Genomic DNA, 25,687 nt, shown 5'->3' on the forward strand with positions numbered 1-25,687 from the left:
GTTAGTATTTGTTTTGAGACTGGCTTGAGAGGAAGGGAGAAGGGATAAAGCCAGAGACAAATGAGGCGGCAGGTCCCAGGACCCCAGACCACTCAAGCATCAGACATGGGAAGATGCCCAAGGTGAAACGTCTTCTCTGGCTGTTCTCAGTGTGTCACGAGGCCTGTTTGCAGGCTCTGGGAGACAAGGGAGGGAGTCAGAGGAAGGACCACAGGCTGCAGATTCTCCACGTTCTCTCTCAGCTTAGTTTCTATTGTTGATACTATTATCGTTTACTGTTTATGTTCTGAACTCTAGATCGAAGAATAATTTTGATGTATTATTGTATTTAAAAAAGAGTGTTATATAATGTGTGTTTTGTTTTATTAAAAACATATTGAAAAAACATAGCTCATTGGTGATTGAGCTATATTTAAGTAAGGAATGTGATTTTAAAAAACATTTAAGGACATTTGACCAGAAGTTTAAATGTATCATGGGTACTGAGAGCAAATACTGATGCTACTAGACTGAACACAGCGAAGCATCCAGCCTGGGAAACAGAACCTGAGCTCTCTCAGCCATCAGTGGGGCCCTCTGCTGACACAGCCCCTCTCACATGTTTGGTGACTGGCCCCTGGAATTGGTAACAGTAGTTATATCACCTCTGCGTGACCTCTGTAACTAATACTGTTTATCTGCCAGTTTTTGACCTTTATAGAGAACAAACCATACTTGTGATGCCCTGGCTTCTTTTTTCATTCACTGTGGCTTTTGAGAGTCATTGGTGGTGTTGCCTGTCGCTGACGTTTCTTTTCACTGTGCTTCTGTTCCATTTTGGGACTCTACCACAAGTTGTATTTCCACTTTCTTTGGGCGGACATTGGGTTGTTTTCCTGCTTCGTTCCTCCCTCCCTTCCTCTCTCTTCCTTGCTTCCTTCCTTCCACCCTGGTGACCATTTTTGTCCTCATCTCCTGGTGTCCCTAGAAGTAGTTGCCAGGTCACAGGGAGGCCTGTGAAGCAGAGTGTTCCTTCTGCTCCATGTTCTCTTTAACCTTCGGTGGGTTTGGAATCCTGTCCCACTGTGGCTTTAGTTTGCATTTCCCAAATTACCAGTGAGGTGGAGCTTGCTTTTAGGCCCTCAGAAACTGTTTAAAACAATAATTTGTAATTCTTACGTTGATAAACAATGAGAAATTGTCTTTCATGTCTAATGATTTCCTGGAATTGAGACTCAAGTTGTTATTTCGAGTGCATCCCAAACAGATAACAGATCTGGCCAGCTTTAAAACTTAGTGCAATCTTGGTTGCATCAAGTCTTATTGTCCTTGTGAATCTCTCATATTTTGCATGTCTTACATAAACAGGAAAGGTGGAAATTCACTTGTCCCCATGAGTAGAACCTGACCCTCTAGGTAGGCAGAGCCTTCTTTTAGAGAAGAATGATTTAATTTCTAGTTTTGCCCGGAGTGAGAGACAAGTAGCATGTGCTACATCAACTGACACAGGAAAAATAGGTTTATAATTAATAATTTAGGTTCACGTAAGTTGAAAGACCTGACTATTCATAAGTATGCAGATATTTTCGTGGCTTTTCTAAAAAAGTGAAAATAATAATGAAGCCTGCCTTGCTCAGGAGATTGTTGTCTAATTCCTCTTCCGCTTCCCCTGTGTTGCCTGCCTGTTGATTGCGACTCCTTATTAGCGTCACCTTAGCATCACAGACTTGATGGACATGAGTCTGAGTGAACTCCGGGAGTTGGTGATGGACAGGGAGGCCTGGCGTGCTGTGATTCATGGGGTCGCGGAGAGTCGGACACGACTGAGCGACTGAACTGAACTAGAGGATAGGGAAGTATGAATGGAGAAAGATGACACCTTCAGGCCTAGTTCATCTGCAAATCTGTTATTAACTCTGGTAAAAAGTGAGCATTTGGGGATTTTTTTTCCCTTCCCCCAGTTTGTGGACTTCAGTGACTTTTAGAATTCTGATTCTCATTCAAGTTGACTATACGTAGACTTTTATATCCTAATACCTGTCTCTATTTCTGCATTCTAACATTATATATATATTTTTTCTTCCATCTTCCCTTATTTGGAAATTAATAGAAACCACTTTAACAGGCACAACACTCTGATCTTTTTTCTCTGCCTGCTTTAAGTTTTAGGTAGAGAACAAAAATGATCCCAGAGTTCCTTGGTCATTACACTTAGTGAGTCTGCTAAAATTTGACAGATGTCTCATTCACTTTTTTAATATTCTAGACTTGAACAGTTGTTTTTTCATTCCTGGGTTTGTAATTGTTTTTGTATTCTGAGTGAGAGTAGTTTTGAGAGCTGCTTATAAAGTGTGGTTTAGTTTTAGAGTTGGTTTAAAGCTAATAGCATACATTAACATGTCTTTTATATGTTCCTTCTGCCCTGCTGGCCTTCCTCTCCTTCCCCAGCCCCAGGAGGTTCATCTGTTGAATGTTTAATGTAGTCGTTTCTCCCATTCCAGCAGCCCCCATTACTTCTCATTTAGTTTCACGGAGCTGGGTTCTGGGCGTGGTATCCTCTGGGTTACTTACTCTGTGCTGTATCTTACATGATTTTAGGAGTTCAGGAGAAAATGGGCATAATGAATAAAGGGGTCATTTATGCACTTTGGGACTACGAACCTCAGAATGACGACGAGCTGCCCATGAAAGAAGGAGACTGCATGACAATCGTGCGCAGGGAAGACGAAGATGAGATTGAATGGTGGTGGGCCCGCCTGAACGACAAGGAAGGATATGTTCCACGCAATTTGCTGGGAGTAAGTGAATGATGTCTTTATGTGCGTCAGAGAGGGGCTTGGGGAAAACTGGTGTGTATTGTAGGTTCAGTGCAGCCTGCTGCCCTTTGTTAAAGAGAAGTGGAATTTAACATTTTTGATAGTCTTAAATAGTGATTCCTATTATGATCAATAGCATATTTACGGGTTTACCAGCCCCTAGAAGTCTGGGGTTCTGTCTTCATTTATAAATAGAGTTGAAGATAATTGGACAATGTGATGGGAATTGAGCTTATGAAATTTGAAATACATTTTGGATTTAAGTCGGGATTTGTGAATCTGCTAGAGAGTTTGAACAGGGCACCAGAGGCAAGATTCTTTGTTCTTGCTCTATTGTTGAATTTTGTTTCATGGAAACCAAGAAAGTAATCAAATCATACCAGCACATATAAAACAATAACATATCTATAATAGTCTGAAGGGGCTGTTCTCTTCGTGCAGACATTCTGGGGGTATTTTCAGGGAAAGGCTAGTATAATTGGACGGAGTTTAATGTACAGCAAATGGGAGATATTTTTATTGTATTTTCATCATTTGTCAGGCCAGCATGGTCTGTGCCTGCAGAGGGCTTCTGCCCAGCTTGAGGTCCTAAACCAGGGAGCATCTGGGAGTGTCCCTCTGCCCAGGCATTATGCTCTGGGGAGATGGCTAAAATGACGCCAGTGTTGGGATCTGGAGCTTGGATTCTGGCCCGTGTCTCCTCATTCTGACTCATTCTTCTCCTTTGTTGTTTGATGTACAGTATAAATGACTTCATACATCTTGACTCCCTCATAGCTCAGTTGGTAAAGAATCCACCTGCAATGCAGGAGACCCTGGTTTGATTCCTGGGTCAGGAAGATCCGCTGGAGAAGGGATAGGCTACCCTCTCCAGTATTCTTGGGCTTCCCTTGTGGCTCAGCTGGTAAAGAATCCGCCTATACTGCAGGAGACCTGGAAGATCCCCTGGAGAAGGGAAAGGCTACACACTCCAGTATTCTGGCCTGGAGAATGCCGTGGACTGTATAGTCCATGGGGTCTCAAAGAGTCAGACATGACTGAGCGGCCTTCACTTTCATCTTGACGCCTGTCTTCCTGGGAGCAAAATTTATTATTAAGTTAAACATTTGGGGTTTGGATAATATTTATTCATCTGATCGTAATGAAAATGGAAAAAAACAAAACAAGCCATGGAGCCCTTCAAAAAAGCTTTTCAAATTACCAGACCAAAGTAGAAATATAGAGATGCTTCTCTTTCGAGCCCTCCCGTTGGCTTCTACAAAGACTTTAGCGCCAGAGAAGCATAATCTCTTACTGCAGCCACTTTCCTTCTTTAATGAACACCAAGAGCAAACATGTACTTTTACTTCTTATAGTTTCTTGGGGGAAGCTCTGCCTCTTAGAAGTAGTTGCTTATTTGGGTCTTATTTTAATTTTCTAACAGAGAGGTCCAGTGGTTACTGAAACGTGGGGAGAATGATTCGTTCCCAGGTGTGGAAGCACTTGGTCAGAGTCCAGGCTCTCCTCCTGTGTATGGCTTTCAAAGGGTTTTAAATCAGTGGACTGGATTGAAGATTTTCATTTTAATCCAACATTTAAATATTCTTAGTCCTTTGGAAATCTTTCCTGGGTAGAAGTGGCCTCTACACAACTTCCTTGGGTTCTTTTGAAGTTTTTTTTTTAAAAAGGAAATTGCCCAAATGGTGAATTTTTAGTCAGAGGCTCACATACAAGTTTTGAAAATTGTATTGGCCAAGTATCTTTCCTCACAGAGAGAAGCAGTCCTTGATATAACATTGATCCCTCAGTTAACTTTTAAGTTTTGGCTTGAAGTCCGACTCGATTTTCCTTTTTTCCCGTTGTCTGGAGGAGGAGAAGGCTGGAGGAGGAAGGGTTTTGTTTTGTTTGCCAGTTGAATGACTAGTTTGACTTGCTCTTGGCTTCATGAACACTCTCCTTTCCAGCTCTTGTTATGGAAAACACAAAAGCACAAGATCCTAAAACAAAAAAACTCCACTTATCCTCCCTCAAATCTGTAGACTTTTAGTCTGTGGCATTTTGTTCCTGACAGTCTCCAGCCCCATGACACCATGTGATGTCCTTTGTGCATGAAGTTAAAAGAGACTTTTCAACTCCTTATCTTTTCCCTCAGAAGTTCCCCGTGTTGGAGTTTATAGCGTGTTGCAAGTCACTTCTAGTCTTTTGTGGTCCTTGTTGGACTTGATTTACAGTTCAGTAGGCTGCATAGAGGAAGTTAATGTAAATGCTCTGAGCCATCCCAGATTTTATATCACTGCACCAGGGGTGTTCCTGTTGAGGGAACTCCTATGACAACAAGAGTTATTCAGCTACTCTGGTTGCTTCACATGGCAGAGTCCTTTCTTTGGTTTGATTTCTCTCCTGTGACATCAACTCCCCCCCCCGCCCCCATAATTTCTTGAAGGTATGTTATACTCCCATGTCTGTGCATATGTAAATATTTAAAAAATTCTTTTAACAGCTATACCCAAGAATTAAACCAAGACAAAGGAGCTTGGCCTGAAACTTTGCAGACGTTTAGTTCATGAAGAATTAATCTCTGTTACCACTAAGAAGAAACAGCATGATCGTTTGTGGCAGAAATTTCTCAAGACTCATTTTAATGACAGAGTAACTTGAAAGCCATGAAGAAGGAGCTCTGGAAGCAGATGAAGGCTTGGAGCAGCCACTGTTGGCGAAGGATGCTCAGCTCGATGGAGCAGAGCTTGGCAGGAAGCTGATGCGCCATGCTGGGCAAGGTGTCCTGTGTTGTACTCCGAAAGATACATGGTGACAATCCTGTTCTCTGCAAGAAATGGGACCACTTATTGGACTACTGGGAGGTCAGCTTCATGGCCTGCTTCTGTTGGTGTTTTTCAGCACCTGCCACATCCCCCACCAGAAGGATCCAGTGCCACCACGGTGCCATCTCTGATTGTCCCCCAGAACAGCAGGCCCACGGGGGACTTGCATGGAGGCTCAAAGGTGCCGCACACTGTGTATTGTCTGTGAAGAACTGTTTGATGGTTGTCAGTGAGCAATAACTTGATGGGATGATTCCTTGTAGCACCATATCTTTGAAATATTGAAACCACACTACACTACAGGTAGATTTAGATTCTTGTTTTTAGGCTGAGATTTGAATCTATATTTATTGTCTTTTGTATCTCAGAAATTAGAGACTTGCTATAGACTTACTCATGATATTTGTCAAGATCATAGTTGACTTTAAAAATAATTGTAATAAAATTAAACTTTTTGACTCTGTGCTTTTTACTGGCCTTTAGTTTTTTATGTCATTAACAGCTGTGTTTCAAGTTCCTAAGTCATTGGAATATCATACTGTGCTAAAAAATAGTATTTCTTTATCAGCCATGTGATTAAATATAAGTATTTCTTTGCTCAGTTTTGCAATTTGTGATTTTTGTGGTGGTCTTTGATGTACAATTAAGACTTTTTATAAAAGATCTTAGAGGCCATGGTGAATAGAAACTTGTACCTTTACCTAGAGCTTCTGACAGACTGTGTCCTCATTTTATTTCAGATTCTTCATGTGGTTATATACATTGAGTTACAGGAGGTAAAGTTATGTAGAGCCACCCTGCACATTAATATGTTAATAAGTCCGTGAATTGTTTGGGACCTCATTTTGCTTAGTAAAATGGTTTCATTTATTATAAGATATAGGTGAGAAAACAAGTGGTCATGTTTCCTTAGACATTTCTACGAATAGTAAATTCTAGCAAGAAAGGAAGGTAGACAGCAGAACATACTGTGCCTTTCAGACCAACAGTGAATAGAGAAAACATGGATGAAATGTCAGAGGACCCATGTGGTAGACAAAATTCTGAAGATGCCTGCCCGCCCCCCACATTCTTGTTCTGTTGTGTTGTGGACTGAATATTTGTGTCCCCTTAAAATTCATGTCGACACCCTAATCCCCAGTGTGATAGTATTTGGAGGTGGGGCCTTTGGGAGGTGATTAGGTTTACCTGAGGGTGGGGCTGCATGAAATTAGTGTCCTGATAAGAGGAAAAGTCTAGTATACTCTGTGAGGATACGCTAAGGCTGCCCTTCTCACTAGACACTGAATCTGCTGGCACCTTGGTCTTGGATGTCCCAGCCTCCAGAGCCCTGAGAAATAAATGTTGTTTAAGCTACACAGCCTGTGGTATTTTTTTACAGGCCTGAGACACCTGGTTATTTAATCAAGCAGTAATCTAGGTACTGCCAAGAAGGATTTTTCAGGTTTAAATTAAATTTACTAATCAACTGACCTGACAATAGGGAGATTATCCTAGATTATCTCAGGTGGGCCCAGCCTGAGCAACTATGTGTTTATAGAATTTGACTTTGGGAAGTAAGTGGTGATCATTAAAAGAGGTCAGGCCAGTAGCCAATGAGTGCCATTTACCTCTTTCCTAGTCATCTTTCCCGTCCACCATTCCTCAAGGATCCCCAGCAGTTGACCAGGGCTTTGGCTGCATGCCTTCCCGGATCGCTTTTGCTCCCTCCACCAAAGGGACACACGGGTGGCAGGCACAGCACGAAACTGCTGGAGCCTCTTCAGGAGACCGAGAAGCAGCAGACATTGGAGCTAACTTTAGGGTCAACTGTCAGAGCTTCTGAGTTGGATTTCTACAGAGTTTTAGAGTTCCACAATATGGTAGATGAGCAGGCCCCTTCTCCCAATACAGGCAGTTTCAGAGGGAGGGAGTGCGCCTTGCTGGAGTGGGATGGGCTGTGACTGGGGGTGCTCACTGCTGCGCCTCTCCAGGAAGAACAGCACCCACGTGGGATTGCCTGGGCGACTCTTTATTGAACAGTACACTTGGAAGAAGATAAGGCAACAAGGCAGTATTTGTATAATGTCACTAGCATTTTCCCTAAGGTATAAAGCCAGGAAACAAGCTCGGGTGGTTTCCCTGGGGGTTTCTACGAGACGTTCCCCCCAGTCCATGCATGGATGCTAGTGGGGAAGTTCAGGAAGGTTTGAGGCAGGCGGCGAACAGCTGTGCTGTCTTCCATCACAGTGGGCTTGTGGACAGATGCCCAGTTTGGGTCAGTGCTTCAGCGGAGCCAGAGTAGCATCCTTTTGGTATCATAACGCTCAGTGTGTTAAGACCAGATGCGCTCCAGCACTTGAGTTAAGACCTGCTGGTTAACCAATCAATGTTATATAATATCTGTCTCTTACTTAACCCAGTGACTGAGATGTGCTTCTCACCTGGCCTCTTGAGATGCCTTCATGATGCATCATATTTTTCCATTTTACTCAAGGGCAATGAGGAATCCCTGGACAGCTGTTTGGTAGATGTCATAGCTGCATTTTTAAACTTGAAGTTGCTTTAACTATTGCTGGCAAGGACGTTGTGTCCTTTGAGGTTGACTGAATGTTCAGTTAAGCTCACCTGTTAAACACCTCCCTGCAGTTTTTCCTGATTTAATATTGCTCTAAACAGGAAAGTGTAAAAGTAAAAAGTGTATACTATATACAGATGGAAGGTTTTCTCTAAATTTGTCAAGGGTTAAGTGACTCGCATTTAGTATGATTATATGCAAATCTTTTACTTTGATATCTGAAAGTTCAGCTTTCTCAAGTCGACAGTATCATTTTCAGCTCTAATCATCAGTTTAAGTAAATGTTCCCATAATTTCAAGATCTAGATAAAAAGTTTCTCCGTGGAGGCTTAGTCCTCAGCTGATTTTCTGTCACGAGACGTCTTCAGGCAGATTGGTTATCACTTCAAAGTACTGAAAAACACAGCCACTGTGAGGAAAGGAAGAAAAAAAATCAGGGATCACTTTTTAAACTCAAAGGGTGTAGATTATTTTGAACGATTGACTGTTGCACCAGAAAAGCTGATTAAGGGTTAAGATATGATTGCACTAACTCACATTTTTTCTACCTGATTTCCAGAGTCTAGCTTTTTACAGAGCAGTAAAAAGTGGTTATTTGAATCAGGTGGTCACAAATCGAATTACAGGGTTGACTGAAACGCATGAAACCTGAAACTTGGACACTTGAATTAGCATTTCTATCTCTCTGCCTCAGCGTGTCACATCAGAGGTTAGCTTGGGGTGTGGATAAACCCTTAAACTAGTGGTTTCCAACCTTAGTTCTATATTGGAGGAGTCCGGGAACTTTACAGCAGATTCTAATGAAATTAAGTCTGGAATGGGCCTGGACATCAGGACTTTTTGAAGCTTCCCAAGTCTAGCCTGCAGGCAAGGTTGACCATCATGGCAAACCAAAGGGGAGATCTTCCTGCTTTTACTGCCTTAGCAAGAAAAAAAAAAGTGTGGGGAACTCCAGGGACCTGTAAAAGGAAAGGCTTTAGAAAGGATGGAAAGCCAGTGGGTAAGATGCTTCTCAGAGGAAATGGGGATGATGGTGTGAGTAAGTTGGTCATAGGGAACAGTGGCAGCCGGGGAGGAATAAGATTTCCATTGAGTATGATAAAGGGGTCCACAGTTACAAACTTCACACATGGCATGTTTAGGCCCCAACTGGCATTTCTCTACCTTAACCGCAGTATCAGGGGAGGGTTATTTCCTGGACTACATGAGTTTCAAGCAAATTAATTCTTTGGAACCAGCTAAAATGTATCTGCAGTTGTTACTTTAAAATGCACAACAGCAGACTGAAAGAGTCATTTAGTTGCTGGCTTCCTCCAGAGTTCTAAATTCAAGGAAAGAAGTGCCAGTCCCTCATCCCCCGACCCCACCCTCTGTCCTTGCCACTCTGCTCCTCTCTGGCCCATGGGATCAGGTCATGCCCACTCAGCACTGGCCATGCCACCCCACCCTCTGTAGGACAGAGGAAAAACAGGCTAGTGTCCAGTGAGGATGAAAGTAACCCCAGTGACCTCCTTTGAAGTGAGAGTACTTTCCGTCTTTGGATGACAAGAGAGCATTTTGTGCTTTGCTTTCTGTGGAACTGGCATACCAACTGAATTTGGATTGGTGATCATTTTATAGGTGGCTGTCGCTGGGATTCCAGACCATATGAACACAATTATTACATATAGCAAGCTTAGTCACTATTGTTAGTTTTACTTTAAGGGCAGAGGAAGTGGAGAAAAGTAATTTGCTCAGAAAGTCCTGTTAGGCAGAACTAGGAATGACAGATCTTCCTAAGACCCACTTAACTTTCAGCCAAAGGACTTTGCATAAGCACCTTCTCCCTTGCATGCTAATTAGCAGGTCATTTTTCTAAAAGGCATTCTGCAGCCACCCTCTCCTTAGGCTAACTTTGTGCTCTTCTCAAGGCAAAGCTCACGGGAGGAGGAGCCAGGTGTATTTTCTTGGATTGGAGACTCAGTAGGTAGTTGGGAAAAACCAAACAGAAGTGCAGTTTGGGATCTCATAACCATTTACAGCCTGTCCCTGACAGACCAAAAAGCTCCAGGCCTCTGTTGCCCGGTAACAGCCCTTCTCCCCTAGGAGTCGGGGCTGGGAGGCTGCTGACTTACAGAGATAAGGTCGAGCTGGATTATTCCAGTATTCTCGGGGTCCAGCTGCTTAAATATCCCTGTGGAGGAAGAAAGAGGATGTCGCATAAATGAGTGAGCTGAAACAAAGATCACATTATCCTCTTTCCCGGACTGGCAGCCGATTTCATCGAATGTCACAGCTATGATTTCTTCCCACTATCCCCAGGTTAAAGAAGGAGTTTCATTCTCAGCTGAACAGACTCGTCTCTGGCTCAGGTTGTTTCACCATGAGGAAAAGTAGGCTGCTTTCCTGCCGAGAGAACTGAAATGGGTCTTTTCCCCCAATGGGCACTTACTGAATAGTGTCTCCAGTCGAATCAAACAGCGGACAAAATTGTCAAAATCGATGATGAGCTCGTCATCTGCGAACCGGGCAACGATCACTTGGTGGAGCTGACAGGGCATCTTGAAACCTGAAGTTAAATGAGTAAGCGAATAAGCAAACTAATGGCGAGGTGTTCGATTGCACCCCTGGGCTCTGTGCCTGGGCTGTGGACCCGGCGGGGCAGTTTAGATGACAGTTGTCATTGTTTTGGTCCCCCTGGCTGCTCTGCTGTGAAACTGTTTTGCAAACCCAGTGCCTCTGGCTTTGCTGGATGGATGTGGCAGAAACTGTTCATGCTAAACCAATATTAATTCTCCCTTTTTCCATAGTAGTAGAATTTTTTTTTTTAATTTGGCTGTGCTGCATCTTAGCTGCAGCACACAGGATCTTTGTTGCCACATGCAGGATCTTTCAGTTGGGGCACACAGGCTCTTTAGTTGTGGCATGTGGGCTCTAGTTCCCTGACCAGGGATTGAACCTGGGCCCCCTGCATTGGGAGTGTGGAGTCTTAATCACTGGACCACCAAGGAGGTCTCCCATAGTAGTAGAATTTTTAACAGGTCATGGTTGCCTAGAATTCAGGCTACATTTCTCAGTTTTCCTTGAAGTCCTCTGAGGCCTTGTGACTAAGCTCTGGCACTGGGATTTGTGTACAGAGTGATGTATGCCCTTAAAGGCAAGGAGATCGGGACTTCCCTGGTGGTCCACTGGTTAAGAATCCACCTTGCAAACTCGCGTTCATGCCTGGTTGGGGAACTAAGATCCCACATGCCTTGGGGCAACTGAGCCTGTACACCATGAACTACTGAGTCCACATAACATGATGAAAGATCTCACATGACGCAAGGAAGATTGCAAGCAGCCAGATAATAAATAGTGCGTGTGTGCGTGTGCGTGTGTGTGTGTGTGTGTGTGTGTGTGTGTGCACGCGCATGCGCACACACTTACTCGCTCAGTCATGTCCAGCTCTTTGCAACCCTATGGACTGTAGCCTGCTAGGCTTCTCTGTTCATGGGGGTTTTCCAGGCAAGAGTATTGGAGTAGGTTGCCATGCTCTCCTCCAGGGGATCTTCCCAACCCAGGGATTGAATCCAGGTCTCCAGCATTGCAGTTGGATTCTTTACTGTCTGAACTACTAGGGAAACCCATGAATACCGGAGTGGGTAGCCTATCCCTTCTCCAGGGGATCTTCCCCACCCAGGAATCGAACTGGGGTCTCCTGCATTGCAGATGGATTCTTTACCTGCTGAGCTACCAGGGAAGCCCATATATATACATGAAGACAAGGAGACTGTCTTTTCTGTCAGCCTGTTGCTAGCATGTGGCTTTGGCAAGCTGTCCTGGTCCTGCAGATACAGGCAATGCTCTGCAGGCTGGTGACACAATATGACAGAGGGAACCTGGGTCCCTGACAGCAGCAGACACCATCCTGGCCTTGGACGGCTTGAGCTTGAATTGCTATGTGAGAGCTTGAGCTTGAATTGCTATTGTATGCTGTTTAAACCACTTACTTGGGGGTCTCTGCTGTAGCATTATCCCATCGAATGAACAACTTCATGTTGTCATATCTGTCCCCACACCAGTCTCCCACTCTGCAGGTCTCCCACAGCTCGTGTCCTTTTTTATGGACATCACATTCTGTTAGGGACTCACTCAAGGGTGGAGCTGGACACCCCACTTCTGCTGAACCAGCTCTGCACCTGAACAGGGTGGGGAGTGGGGGTGGTGGGTCTGTTGAGAACTGACTTTGCCTGCAACCCATCAGGGCCCTCAGAGGGAAATGGGATTCAAGAAGCCTTAGAGAGCAGACACATCCTGGACTCCATTTCATTTTACCAATTGTTTTTAAAAGGCGAATGAAAAGGATGTGTTTGTATTGAACCAGTGCCTACTTGATTTCATAATTTACCAAGCTTTGTATCATATAGTCTAAGTTTTTGCATGTTCTACAGATAAAAGAAAGAAAATATAACAAGGAAGTATTACCTGCTTCTTCTAATGCTTTCCGCATCTCATAGGAGTTCATGGTTCCAGACCGGTCCACATCGATTTCCCGGTAAATTTTCTGGAACATGCAAAACAGAAAATCATGACTTGAAAGGCAGCAAGTTACCTCTGTGCTATGTGCTAAGTGGGGCTGGGGTGTTTCCAGCTCTGTGCCTCTACTTTGGCCTTGGAAAAATTATCCACGTTTCAGCCTTAAATAGTATTTTGCCTCTTTGTGTGAGCTGGATTATAAATAAGCCCATCAAATCACCTAGCCAACTACATGAGCCCTGTTACTATCTTCTGTAATCTTTGCACTTGAGCTGTCAGAAACCCAGACTACAAGGGATTACAGTTACACAAACCTTTTCAGGACGTTTGATGGTGGCTTTTAGATGACCCCGTTTCCAGTCCACAAGGCCAGGAAGTATACCACTTAATTTGCCCCAACCTGTTTGCACCCATTCTGAGCTCCATCACAGGTACAATCCCCTTGGGAACATCCTTGGGATGTTCCTCCACATCCCAACACAGACCCACCACCCCTGCCACCTGGCCCTCATGGGCTCTCACTTGGTATTTCTGAATCTTCGTCCAGAGAATGTAGAACTCCTTCAGACCCAGTTTGCCACTTCCATCCGACTGCCTTCAGTTAAGGAAAGCTCCCAGAGTCGGGGTCCACCTGAATCACCTTGTCTGTCCTCTCCCCTGGGGAGTCTGGTAACCCCAGTCATCCACAAGAAGCTCTCGCAGAAGGCCCTTTTCCGCTCTTCACACTGGCTAGACCTCCATCTAAGGGCTGGTGGACGGGCCCAGTAGCAACCTGAAGGCCCTCTGACTCTGTATGCTGACTGGTCTGGGGGTGATCTGCTGAAGGTCCCAGGTCCTGCTAGCAATGAGCCATCGGATGATATGCAGAGGCTTCAGGCGGCTTTTAATGGCTCAGCCCTTGCCCATTTGGGGAGAATTATTGTTTTTAAGAGACCTTTTGTGAGGGGAGCTCACAGCAGGTGCCAAGAGCCCATCAGATGAAACTTCACAGAAGCTTAGACCATCCAGGCCACTCCTGCCCAGCACCTCCCAGGAAGCAGGAAGGACACTGGATGGGTGATGAGTCAGCCTTGGGGCCGGGTGGTGGCCTAGGAAGGGGCCAGAGCAAAGAGGAAGGACTGTGCTCTTGTTTTGGGGGGCGGGGGCGATCTTAGGAATCAGGAAGAAAAACCATGCCTGGGGAAACATTCACATCAGAAATACCACGGTTTAGAGTCTGTTCCCCTAGAGGTAACAAGTCCAAACTGCCCTGGGCAGGTGATGGTGGGTGTGCTGTCGGGCACTTTCTGCAAGAGCCCAGGAACCACTCAGCCTGTGGTGGGGGTGGTGGGAGGGGAGAGGGCTGGAGTGAATGTGGCAAATCGCATTCCCTCATTTGAAGTTTCCCGAACTTCCCCAGAGAGAGAGATCAGTGCTGATAACAGTCCTACACCTCAGCCAGCGGGGACAGCTGGCTGCTGTGAGGGGAAGGAAGCATGTGTTTGAATCTTTCCAGAGTACAGTTTCACACTCCCCCAGCCTCTGTCCTTGGGGCCTGTTAAAGGATACGTCGAGCATGTCCACCATGATTTTGCAGGTCTCAATGCTAAAGCCGTCGGACTTGATATCTTGGCCTAGGAGACAAAAGAAGTGTGAGAGGAGCATCTTGTGGAGCAGTGCTGTTCAACATGACCTTCTAGGAGGACAGGGAACTCCTGTATCTGCACCCCTGATATGGGATCCACTTGTGTGTGCTGAGTCGTTGGCACGTCTGACGCTTTGTGACCCCAAGGACTGTAGCCCACCAGGTTCCTCTGTCCATGGGATTTTCCCAGTAAGAATACTGGAGTGGGTTGCCATTTCCTCCTCCAGGGGATCTTCCCCACCCAGGGACTGAACCCAGTGTCTCCTGCATTGGTGGTGGATTCTTTACCTCTGAGCCACTGGAGGAGCCACTTAAGTTATTTTAAATAGCCACATAAGGCTGATGGCCACGATACTGGGACAGTGCAGAGATGTGTAATCTTTTTTTGACTTCTCTCTATATTAGCCATGGGGCTAATTTAATAAGAGGAATTTAATAAGAGCTTTCTAAAAAATTTTGTTAAAAATTTTTTTGACTCTGCCACATGGCATGTGGTATCTTAGTTCCCCGACCAGGGTTTGAAACCTTGCCCTCTGCATTGGAAGGGGGACTCTTAACCATAGGACCACCAAGGAAGGCCAGTTCAGTTCAGTTTAGTCGCTCAGTTGTGTCCGACTCTTTGAGACCCCATGAATCACAGCACGCCAGGCCTCCCTGTCCATCACCAACTCCTGGAGTTCACTCAAACTCATGTCCATCGAGTTGGTGATGCCATCCAGCCATCTCATCCTCTGTCATTCCCCTTCTCCTCCTGCCCCCAAATCCCTCCCAGCATCAGGGTTTTTCCAATGAGTCAACTCTTCGCATGAGGTGCCCAAAGTATTAGAGTTTCCTCTTCAGCATCAGTCCTTCCAGTGAACACCCAGGACTGACCTCCTTTAGGATGGACTGGTTGGATCTCCTTGCATTCCAAGGGACTCTCAAAAGTCTTCTCCAAGTGTTTTTTAAATAACAGGATGATAAGGGTCTGGGTTGACTCACTGGAAAAGACTCTGATGCTGGGAAGGGTTGGGGGCGGGAGGAGAAGGGGACGACTGAGGATGAGATGGCTGGATGGCATCACCGACTCGATGGACATGAGTTTGAGTGAACTCCGGGAGTTGGTGATGGACAGGGAGGCCTGGTGTGCTGTGATTCATGGGGTCGCGGAGAGTCGGACACGACTGAGCGACTGAACTGAACTGAACTGAACTGAACTGAAGGGTCTGGGTCTTTAAGTGCAAAGCCATCTGTGGACAGATCGGAGGCGCCATGTGTTCATTCTAGGCCGGGTCCTGAAGAGGAAGATGTTTACTTAACTATCTCTCTGTAGGCATTCAGGGGTCCTGTGTGTCACCAGCTGGGTAGGAATTGAGGGCTGGAGCCTGTATTCTCCTTGGTGAGTCACTTGCAAGGTGAGTCCCGTGTAGTTGGTGGTCAGTAGGTGGAGTGAGCACCTCGTCACAGACATGAGTCTTCCCACAGCCTTCAGGGGAGCCCACCTCTTTTGCCATGAAAGGTTAGGACCTAACCTGTCTCAAAGCTGCCCTTCTGGGCACTGACCCCTTCTCTGTGTGGGCATGAGACTGTTCATGGTGCCCTTGGGCAGAAGGAGGAGTCACCAGGCACTGCTTGGGGGAAGGTCCTGTGCTCTGAGATGTGGGGGAGGCCGCTCTGTGCCCCCGACAAAGAGCAGCTGAATCTGAGCTGGCCTGAGCCCTCCCGCCCCACTCCGTACATCTGTGCAGAAACAGTGAGGCTCAGTGTCCCTGGGCTCATGACGGCCACACAGCTGAAGAGCCCGTGACCTCACTTGTGCCTGGCAGCCTCGAGGGTAACATCATCTTCTCGTCACCCCCAGATCAAACAAGGGCGGCCTAGGACCGGGACGAGTCTTAGGGAAGCCCTGCCCTGACTCGGCCATTCTAGCCAATCGAGCCCCTGACTGCAGCTCCTCGAATCACAGAGGCTCAACAGCAGCTATTTGTTCCAAGGCCACAGATGGTTCCCATGAAGGGTGTGTTGTTCACATCCACTGTGATGGAAGACCCTGCTGGCCTAGAACCTTCTTTGGCTTCCAGAGGAGGATTTTCGTCTCTTGGGATTGAGCCATAGTGTGAAGTCCCCAGGGACTTCTGGAGACAATCCCTAGACTGACACTCAGACCTGACAGCATACTCACTTGCTTCTGATTTGGGCTGAGAACTCCTGATACTCTACGGACCCTGCTCAGTGGACTGCTGTCTTATCAAAGCAGCATAGTTCTCGTGATAACTTGAGGGGGAAATGCCTCTATGCATGAGTGTGTGTGTGTGTGTGTGCACACCTCCTCGCTAACCTCTGCAGTGGTGATCAACACTGGGGAGGTGGACCATCCATCCCTTGTTATTTTTTGCTCACATGTGTGCTAACTCGCATCCGACTCTGTGTGACCCTATGGACTGTGGCCTGCCAGGCTCCTCTGTCTATGGGATTCTCCAGGCAAGAATACTGCAGTGGGTTGCCATGCATCGAACCTGTGTCTCTTACGTCTCCTGCATAAGCATGTGGGTTCTTTACCACTAGAGTCATCTGGGAAGCCCTAGTTTTTGCCTAAGAAACAGTTAAACCTGAAAGGGTACGTGAGGACCATGGCTCTCTAGTTCCCTCTCAAGTTTCCACCCACTTCTGTCCACTTTTTGTGGAAGCCCGTCAGCCCAGGCTGAAAGCAGCCATTTGGGCAGCCTTGAAGCCACTTGCCTGGCCCCCTGGGTCAACTGAAGTGACATTTCTCCCAATAAGAAGTGGCCCAACCAGGCGCACTTAAACACACATTTGGGAGGTGAGCCTTTTTAGTGCCATCCTCTTAGTCTGAGTGAAAGAGAGATCATGCATTTTTCCATCCTGGCTACTCAGTGAGCTACTGCCACTATGTCAGTCCCTCCCCACTGAATACAGCAGGGAGTCCAGCGATGTGGGGTGCTTTCTGGCTCTCTTCGTCTGGATTGACTCGCTCTTTCTTACCAATTAATCATGGTTCAGTTCAGTCGCTCAGTCGTGTCCGACTCTTTGCGACCCCATGAATCACAACACACCAGGCCTCCCTGTCCATCACCAACTCCCGGAGTTCACTCAAACTCATGTCCATCGAGTCGGTGATGCCATCCAGCCATCTCATTCTCTGTCGTCCCCGTCTCCTCCTGCCCCCAGTCACTCCCAGCATCAGACTCTTTTCCAGTGAGTCAACTCGTTGCAAGAGGTGGCCAAAGTATTGGAGTTTCAGCTTAAGCATCAGTCCTTCCAATGAACACCCAGGACTGATCTTCTTTAGAATGGACTGGTTGGATCTCCTTGCAGTCCAAGGGACTCTCAAGAGTCTTCTCTAGTACCACAGTTCAAAAGCATCAATTCTTTGGCGATCAGCTTTCTTCACAGTCCAACTCTCACATCCATACATGACCACTGGAAAAACCATAGCCTTGACTAGACGGACCTTTGTTGCCAAAGCAATGTCTCTGCTTTTTAATATGCTATCTAGGTTGGTCATAACTTTCCTTCCAAGGAGTAAGCGCCTTTTAATTTCATGGCTGCAATCAGCATCCACAGTGATCATGGTAACAGCCACCATTTACAGAGCCCAGACTTGGTGCTGTGCAATTCCTACATGTAATCTCAGTCACTCTAAAGAGATAAGGAATAATGTTTCTATTTTGTATACATAAGTAATATATTGTATATATTGTATTTGTAAAATCTGTATGATTTGTACATATTGTATAAGTAATAACGTGCCCTCTCGTTGCAGATAAAGAAACGAGAGTCAGGGAGGTTATCTAACTTCGTTTAGACCACAGAGCTAATAAGTCATGGAAACCTGGATATGACTTTTGACCTCCAGACTCCAGAAACATTTGCCTTTTTAGGCCAAGCCATGTGGCATGTGGGATCTTAGTTCCCTGACCAGGGATGGGAACCCATGCCCCCTACATTGGGAGTGAGGAGTCTTAACCACTGGATCACCAGGGAAGTCCTACCTTTGCCCTTTCTTTTTTTAAATCACATTGAGTAGAACCTCCTTCATCTGGTTCTTTGTTGGTGGTGGCGGTATTTGAGCAGGAGTGGGAGTGATGGTTCAGCCATCACAGTAGCTGAGATGGGAAAGGGGAAGGATCCCTGTGTCCCCTTATATCGCAGAAGGACGAGCAGGATGAGGGATCTGCAAGGAGGGGATACTCACGCTTTGCTAGCACTCTTCTCAGGATTGTCTGCAACTCAAAGGCAGAAATCTCTGCATCCTGTGGACACACAAGCAGAGTGTCGTTACCGGCTCTCTTGGACTGTGTGTAGCACAGAGCAGCAGGTGTGTAACCGACGTCTGCTCCAGCCGTGCCCTGCGAGGTGCGTTAGATCTGGGCTCCATGTGTGTGTGTTTCTGTTTTTTAAAGATGCTAATGTTTTACTTTATTTTTAAAGCATTTAATTGTTTATTTATTCATTTATTTAATTTTTTGGCCTTGCTGTGTAGCATGAGGGACCTTAGTTCCCCAACCAGGGATCGAACCTGTGCTCCCCTGCAGTGGAAGCTTGGAGTCTGAACCACTGGAGCACCAGGAAGGTCCCGCATGTGCATTTCTAACAAGCCCTGAGGAGATGATGCTGCCGCCCCCCCCCCCCCACCGCCGATGGCACTATGAGTAGCACAGCCACAGCCCGAATTTTAGTGTTTCAATGTACAACATTAAGACAGGCAGAGTTCATTCACCATTGCCTTGCTGTAGAGAATGTAAAGAATAAATCCTCCACTCTGTCCATGTGTGTGGTCGTTAGACTCAGTTCGTTACACTATTCCTCTCACACAGCATGCCTTCCTCTCCCTTTAGAACCCAGACCTGGCTTCCTGTGGCATTAGTTGGAACCAGCTGTCTCCAAGAACTGGTCCAGCACTTTCTCTGTGGCCCTGGATGCCAGAGCTCCTCAGGAGTGGTGTGGGTGCCTCTGTTCACATACACATATTTTGTAACTGGGGGACAAGCCCTATTATTTGAGACCAAGGTTGACATTGTGCCTTCGTGGGGGGTGTGTGTATGTCGGTGTGTGTGATTCAATTAGTGGGGAAATGGATCTCTGTGATGCTCCTTCCATTAGAAACCAGGAGGCATGCAGGAGCAGGTGGTGCCTACTTCAGCTCCTTGATGAGGAGGCCTTGGTAAGTCGACAGAGGACACTGGCAGGAGCTAGCGTCCTCTGTATATGGAGGAGAATGACATTTTTTGAAGTTGTTGGAACAGGAGGCCCACTAACTTTGTAGTGGACAGAAGCTCAAGTGGCTGAGAGATTTCTTTTTAAAGAACAGGAAAGTCTGGTACTCTGTTGCTTACATCCTTGAGATTAAAGACCCCCCATCTCCCCAGATAAACATGTGGGAGTCAAGGAGAAGGGGCCGAGTTCCACGCCTCGGTCACAGTGGCAGAGAGCAAACGACACAGCCACAGGAGAGGCCTGGAGTCCTCAGGTAGGAGGATCTCATCGAGAGCTGACCGGTCAGCGGAAGCCCCTGGCGACTGATGCGCAAAACTTCTAGGGAGGCCGTTAGCAAGTAATCTCAGCGGAAACCTCAGTTCCATTTGCAGCTCCTCTTTGCTTTTGTTCTGTGTGTTTCTGCTCCCTGCTTAAATGGAAGTCTCCTTGAGGACAAAGACTGTCTCTTCTTTGGCATCAAAGCAGGGCCATAACAGGGACCTGGGGACACTCACCTCTCCGGCCAGCTGGGCAAACAGTCTCCTGAATCCATCATCAATGTCGTCCTCGCTGATGTCAATCTGGAAGGCGAGGGAGGCCCAGGAGTGAGACAGGGTGACCAGCAAATGTCTGCTCTCCCTTCCAGGGTGGCCTCCCCTCCCCACTCAGGAACCCTCTCTCCCTCTCTTGGGCCTGAATTCTAAGGTTACTGGGATTGAGATTAAGGACAGGTGAGGAATAAATAAAAGAATTTTTTCCAGTTAAAACCCACGAGAGGAAATATATATACTATGTCAGAGGGAGTTACACTCTCATTTCTCATAGACATCTTCTCCAACATTCCACTAAAATGGACTTTTATGATCTAATTAATGAGCGTTCAGAAGCATAAAGACTAGCTGGCAAGTTCTGGAAGGATGCTGACCACGTCGAGAGCACAGACATGAGGTTGTTGGAAATTGATCTGTGTCTCACTGAGGACAGGTGGCAAGCATGGAGCCTCAGCAGCTGAGAGTAACAGAATTGTCAAGCCACGGTGGGCACTGGGACGGCCGAAGAGCGCTCCTTTCTCTGTGTGCTCCTCCACCTGGGCCAAGTCTGAAAGGCCTGAGCTGTAGCCCTCAAAGCCCTCAGGACTTACCCTGAATCACATCTCTGGGGACTCTAGGGAACCTGAGAAATCTTGTGCAGCACTTCTGTTTTATCCATGAGAAAACTGAGGTCCGGAAAGGGGAGTGACAAGACCGCCCACTGCTCAGAGCATCTGGGGGTCCCATCCTCCGTGGCACCCATGCCTGTGGGCTATGCCCAGGGCACCACCCAGGCCCCACGTGGCGGCCAGAGCCGGTGCAGGAGGCGCCCTCAGACTCCCAGGCCAGGGCTGCACCTGAAGTCCCAGGGGCCTCCGAAACCCCTGGGGTTATTTTCTGCTCCTCTCCTCTTGGGCTGTGTGGGACAGAGGCATGGAATTCAAACAGTTACGGTACCTCATCAAGGTTGGCCTCGATTTCATCGTCGACAACTCTAGAAGCAGAAGGAAGGCGTGTGTTACTGCAGAGGGAGCGGGCAGAAATCCCTGCTAAAATGGAACTGGGATATTACACCCAGCATGGGGTGGGCACAGGGGGTTTCTCTGCATCCCAAGTTTCTGTGACAACACATCTTGTAATTTCAGCAGAAATTAAAGCAGAAATGATCTAAAAAAGTGTCATCACCAAAAAAACTTGGAGCGTCAGAATGTTTTTGGTCCCTAGTTTTTGGTCTTCATCGAAGAGGAAAGGCTTCCCATGTACTATGGCGGTGGTGCTCCGGCACCGAGAACAGCTTTTAGGTTCCCTTGGAAACACTCTTTGCCCTTGTAAATCTTCACGCCAAGAATCAGCATACCTTGCTGCCTAGGGCGGGAGAAGGCAGGCAGCCGGGGAGGCCTGGGGGAGATTTCAAATGAAGCTCGGGCACTGGCTGGTTTATCCCACGCACAGGCCTGTGTGCAGGGCTGGGTCCTTCTGCTCCACAGTGAGGGAAGTTAAGCCCAGGAGGGTCTCCCTCAGGCCACTGGGATCTCAAACTAGACTATCAAAAGTCCCATCTACTGTGCTGGTGCCTCACAGAAGGAAAGATGCGAGGACTTCTTGGTGCTGACAGTTGGAATCAGGATTAATATCCTGGGACAAGAAGGTGGACACCTTTGAGGGGCGGGGTATCCCCTTGGGGGAGGGAGTTCCCCAAGAGATGGCAGAGTTGGTGGCGGGGGTTGGGGGGGTTGAGGTTTCCCCAGGAGAGGACTGAGGCTGACACAGGACCATGTCATTCCAATGCCACAGGGTCACGTCCCCATCTCCTTGTCAGTGGGGACCACAGGCCAAACACCAGGCCAGCTCCGAGGATCCTAGGAGCTGAGAGCAAGGCCCCGCCCCATGGGGAGCTTGAGCAGAGGAAGGGAGCCTGTCAGAGGCAGGAAAACTACAGCCATGGCAGTGAACCTGTTCGAAGCTCTGACACTTTCCCTCACTTTAACAGCACCCCGGATTTCTCTAGGGGAATTCCTTCTCTGCCGTGCACTGTCTTGGAGCCCGGGCATCATCCCTGGCCCTCCTTCCTGCTGCCCTCCCCTTCTAAGTAGCTTCTAGAGCCCATCCGACAGCGACACTCTGCTGAGTCTCTTGACCTTGAGCACGTGACTCAAGGTCAGCGGGGACTCAGCAGCCATCACTCCCCCTGCTTCCCACACCCTGGCACTCAGGAGCGTCTGAGGTCCCTGCTCTTCTCTATCCTGTCGTCCAGCCTCCCATCAGTTCTAGAGAGTTCCATGGCCTTCCAGTAATCTCCATCTGCTTAAGTTACCCCAGGCTGATTACATCGCATGCAGTCAAGGGCCGAGCTGAACAGACACAGGTGGGCAGCAGCCGGAGCAGCAGAAGCCACTAGAATTGAGGCTGTACCGACAGTGGTGTCGACTAAAAAGGATCCTGGACAGCTGGGCTCCAGTGAGGAAGGGGGAACGCCTTGAGACCTAGTGACTGCCGTGGGGAGACTTACTCACACCCCCGGCTCTGCCAGGCCGGTGGACTGGGAACATAAGGATCCCACCAGCTCTGCTCCAACTGGTGGACATTCGGAGACACGGCTGTGAAGTTAGGCTCTGCGATGGCTCTGCCACCACCCCTTTCTAACCCCAAAGATCCTGAGTGGCTGTTTTCTTTGCTGACATGATGACAGCACTAGAGTCCTTCAATAGGTTGCCTCTGAAGCCGGCAGGTGTTACAGAAAAAGAAACTGACGTTCAGAGGAGTGAGGTTGCTCCAGGCAGGCCAGGAACAAGGGACGGGGAGGAGGAGAGCTGAACGACCTACTGGTAGTCGGCTTTCTTCTCGGAAAAGACCCGGATGCAGAAGTCACCGTCCTTGTTGGGCTCGAAGGTGGAGGGCACCACGATGTACTCCCCGGGGGGCAGCTTGAAGCGGTTGAGCACCTCCCGCAGGTTGATGAAGGTGTCCGACCGCTCCCGCGCTCTGGTTGTCAGGAAGAAGTTTTTGCTGAGGTGGATGTTGGTCTGTCCAGCCAACTGGTGAAGAAAGAGGAGCACGGGGGAGTGGATAGGGAAGGGCCCCAAGCACCGCCCTCTCCACTCGCTGAGATAAGAGGATCACAGCCACAACGCTGGAGCATCACAGATTAAAAGCAAAACTTCCAGCCAAACAGCAGCTCAGAGACTCACATAATAGGGGTCCCACATTCACCCACTGTCTGCAGACACCCCATCTCTTTGCTCGGACAGAGGTCCTCAGCCTTCCCTCAATGACTTGGGGACATCAGAGTCCCGATGGCTGGGATCCTCTCGGTTTTGTGTGGTGTAGACACACTGACACAAGCAGACAGGACCTGGGTGAGGAGGGGTCCCAGCTCCCAAACCTGGGGTGTCAGTCTGTCCACAGCATCCACAAAGACCCAGGACGCTACCAACTGCTCTGCTTTGTGTGTGCTGACTTGACTAACCGTGGCCTTTAAAGACACATACCGCAACCATGCATCTCACCAGCTCAGTGAAGCCTAACTGTGGGCCTGTTAAGTGCTCTCACGTATCTCAATGCATCCCAACAGTCTGGCGAGGTGGATGGTTGATCAGTTTTACTGATGAAGAAACTCAAGTTCAGAGAGGACAGGTAAATTGTCCAAGGTCACATAGCCTGCAAGTGGCAGAGCTGGGAACAGGGTTCAGGCCTCTTGCTATGTTCCCCCATCTCCTTATAATACCACTTGTAGGACTCATCATTTCTCTTTAGGCCAGTTTTTTTTTTTGTTTTGGTCATGCCATGAGGCAGGTGGGATTTTAGTTCCCTGACCAGGGATTGAACTTGCGCCCCCTGCACCGGCAGTGCAGAGTTCTAACCACTGGACAGTCAGTGAAGTCCCTCTAGCCTATTTTAGGAGCACTACAGGACTTTGAGAAGAGTCTCCCGCAATCCCAGGACCAACGAACCTCCACCCAGGACTAAATGTGTCTGACTCTGATGGCCTCAGGGAGAAAGTACGTTCCATGGGGACTGTCCCGGACCCCTCCCCATGTGTTTAGACCCTGAGACCTAGGACCGGAGCAACCTCACCAGGGCTCAGGGGGCAGGGGTGGGCATTCACTCGTCATAGACACCGGCCCCTGCCCAGGCTTCACAAGACCCCAGAGCCAGCAGTCTAAGCCTTTTCCTTGTTGGTGAACCTGAGCCCCAAGGATGGGGGCTGTCGCGTGCAGGACGTACCTCCTCTGGAACCTGCAAATAAAGGAAAGCACGTGTAATTCAGACTCTGGAAGAGCTCCATAAAGAAATGTCACCATTGAGGCGGTCTCCTTTGTTACACCACTCCTTCTGTAGCCTTAGTAATAATAACTAAGTCATCAAAGTAATTATTTTCCAAGGATCTCAAAGCACTCTCACATTTTAAAAAAATTTAAAAAAATTCTTAGGACTTGGCAATAATGAGGATGAGCCCTTAGCACCATTCCTAACTTATAGAGCATTAAACCGAGGCCTGGAGCTGTGAGGTGGCTGTCTAAGGTTACCCAGCTGCTTGCAGCAAAGCCTACACCCCGCCTCCCCCCCTGGAAAACAGAGCTGAGCCTCTGGAAGAAGCATCAGGGTGTGCTCTGGCCTGGAGCCAGCAGGTGTCGGTTCTAGGCTCCTGTTGGCCACATCCATCTGTATTTCCTCAAGTAAGTCACTTCCCTTCTCTGGCCTGAGCTTCCTTATCTCTAAAATTGGAACAAATGACCCCCCAGGTCCTTCTCAGCTCTCGCAGCCCATGGCTAGATCTCCTAGCCTGTGAGTGGTGGGGGTAGTGTGGGCTGTATTCAGCCTGCATTTTTCTGGTGGTTATTCTGTCCCAGCTCTGAAGTCCTCAGCTCCTACTTCAGAGACTGAGGACTGATGACCAACCAGTGTGCCAGGTCTGGGGATGTGAGAAGGGCCACAGAGGCCATTTGATAGCGTGGGACCTCCGGAAGCTGGCTGCAGGGGAAGGGGGCCTCCAGCGACACAGACCAACTGCAGGGACCTCCCTGCATAACTTCTCCTAAGACTGGCCTGGACCCTGGCTTTGGTTTTCCTTGGCCAAGCTTCTGGTTTGGGGACCCCTCCCCAGGTCTGCCTCTGGGGTTGGCAGAGGCTGAGAAGAGCCGAAAAGGAAGGGACGGCGGAGCCCCGCCCCCAACCCCTGGACGCCCCGCCCCGCGGACGCCCCGCCCCCATACCTCATAGATGCCAAAGCCAATGGTGTGCATGTCCTCGCCCATCTTCCTCTGCCGCCGCCGGTGCTTCTGGATGAGGCCCACCAGGAAGGTGCAGCCGCTCTCCCCGTCTTCCTGGTCCTCGTCCTCTTCCTCCAGCTTGATCAGGTACTGAGGGTTCATCCAGAACGTGTCTGCAGACAGGGAGGGGCGGGGTCAGTCACCCAACACACGGGACCCCGGCCCGGCAGGTGTGCATGGGGGGAGGAGGCTGCTGGGAGTGGGGTGAGGGTCGGGGGCAGATGGCAGAGGAACCAGAGGCCAGGGCTGGTGAGCAGCCCATCTGGGCAGAGATAGGCCACAAAGCAGCAGAGGGCTGGGGGCTTGTCTGAACGTCATGGGAACCTAAATTAGAAACTCCCCTTTGCAGTTCTCTCTTGCTTTTCCTCAAGCTGGTTGGGCTTGAGGGGGGTGGTTGTGCATTTCTCACCCTGGAAC

General features: G+C 48.1%; 2 protein-coding genes across 4 annotated transcripts in view; one reads left to right on the forward strand and one right to left on the reverse strand.

The window, feature by feature from the left end:
* TP53BP2 (tumor protein p53 binding protein 2) overlaps nucleotides 1–6,061 on the forward strand; it is a 67,573-nt gene extending 61,512 nt beyond the window's left edge. For all 3 annotated transcript variants that reach the window (XM_055419828.2, XM_055419827.2, XM_055419826.2), the window contains 2 exons: nucleotides 2,578–2,777; nucleotides 5,275–6,061. In XM_055419828.2, the coding sequence (XP_055275803.2) occupies nucleotides 2,578–2,777; nucleotides 5,275–5,316 (242 nt within the window). In that variant the 3' untranslated portion in view covers nucleotides 5,317–6,061. The remainder of the gene's footprint in view (nucleotides 1–2,577; nucleotides 2,778–5,274) is intronic.
* Nucleotides 6,062–6,473: 412 nt separating this feature from the next.
* Nucleotides 6,474–25,687, reverse strand: part of CAPN2 (calpain 2) — a 58,812-nt gene continuing 39,598 nt past the window's right edge. Inside the window, exons 10-21 of the mRNA XM_055419829.2 lie at nucleotides 25,214–25,383; nucleotides 24,225–24,236; nucleotides 22,824–23,035; nucleotides 20,958–20,994; nucleotides 19,986–20,051; nucleotides 18,470–18,527; nucleotides 14,199–14,263; nucleotides 13,173–13,241; nucleotides 12,600–12,678; nucleotides 10,585–10,701; nucleotides 10,268–10,326; nucleotides 6,474–8,562 (exon numbers count right to left, since the gene is read on the reverse strand). Of these exons, the coding sequence (XP_055275804.1) occupies nucleotides 8,539–8,562; nucleotides 10,268–10,326; nucleotides 10,585–10,701; nucleotides 12,600–12,678; nucleotides 13,173–13,241; nucleotides 14,199–14,263; nucleotides 18,470–18,527; nucleotides 19,986–20,051; nucleotides 20,958–20,994; nucleotides 22,824–23,035; nucleotides 24,225–24,236; nucleotides 25,214–25,383 (968 nt within the window). The 3' untranslated portion in view covers nucleotides 6,474–8,538. The remainder of the gene's footprint in view (nucleotides 8,563–10,267; nucleotides 10,327–10,584; nucleotides 10,702–12,599; nucleotides 12,679–13,172; nucleotides 13,242–14,198; nucleotides 14,264–18,469; nucleotides 18,528–19,985; nucleotides 20,052–20,957; nucleotides 20,995–22,823; nucleotides 23,036–24,224; nucleotides 24,237–25,213; nucleotides 25,384–25,687) is intronic.

This window comes from Moschus berezovskii, chromosome 17, assembly GCF_049115385.1.
Source record: "Moschus berezovskii isolate FMDL1 chromosome 17, NW_MosBer_1.0, whole genome shotgun sequence".
In the NCBI taxonomy this organism is placed as follows: Eukaryota; Metazoa; Chordata; class Mammalia; order Artiodactyla; family Moschidae; genus Moschus; species Moschus berezovskii.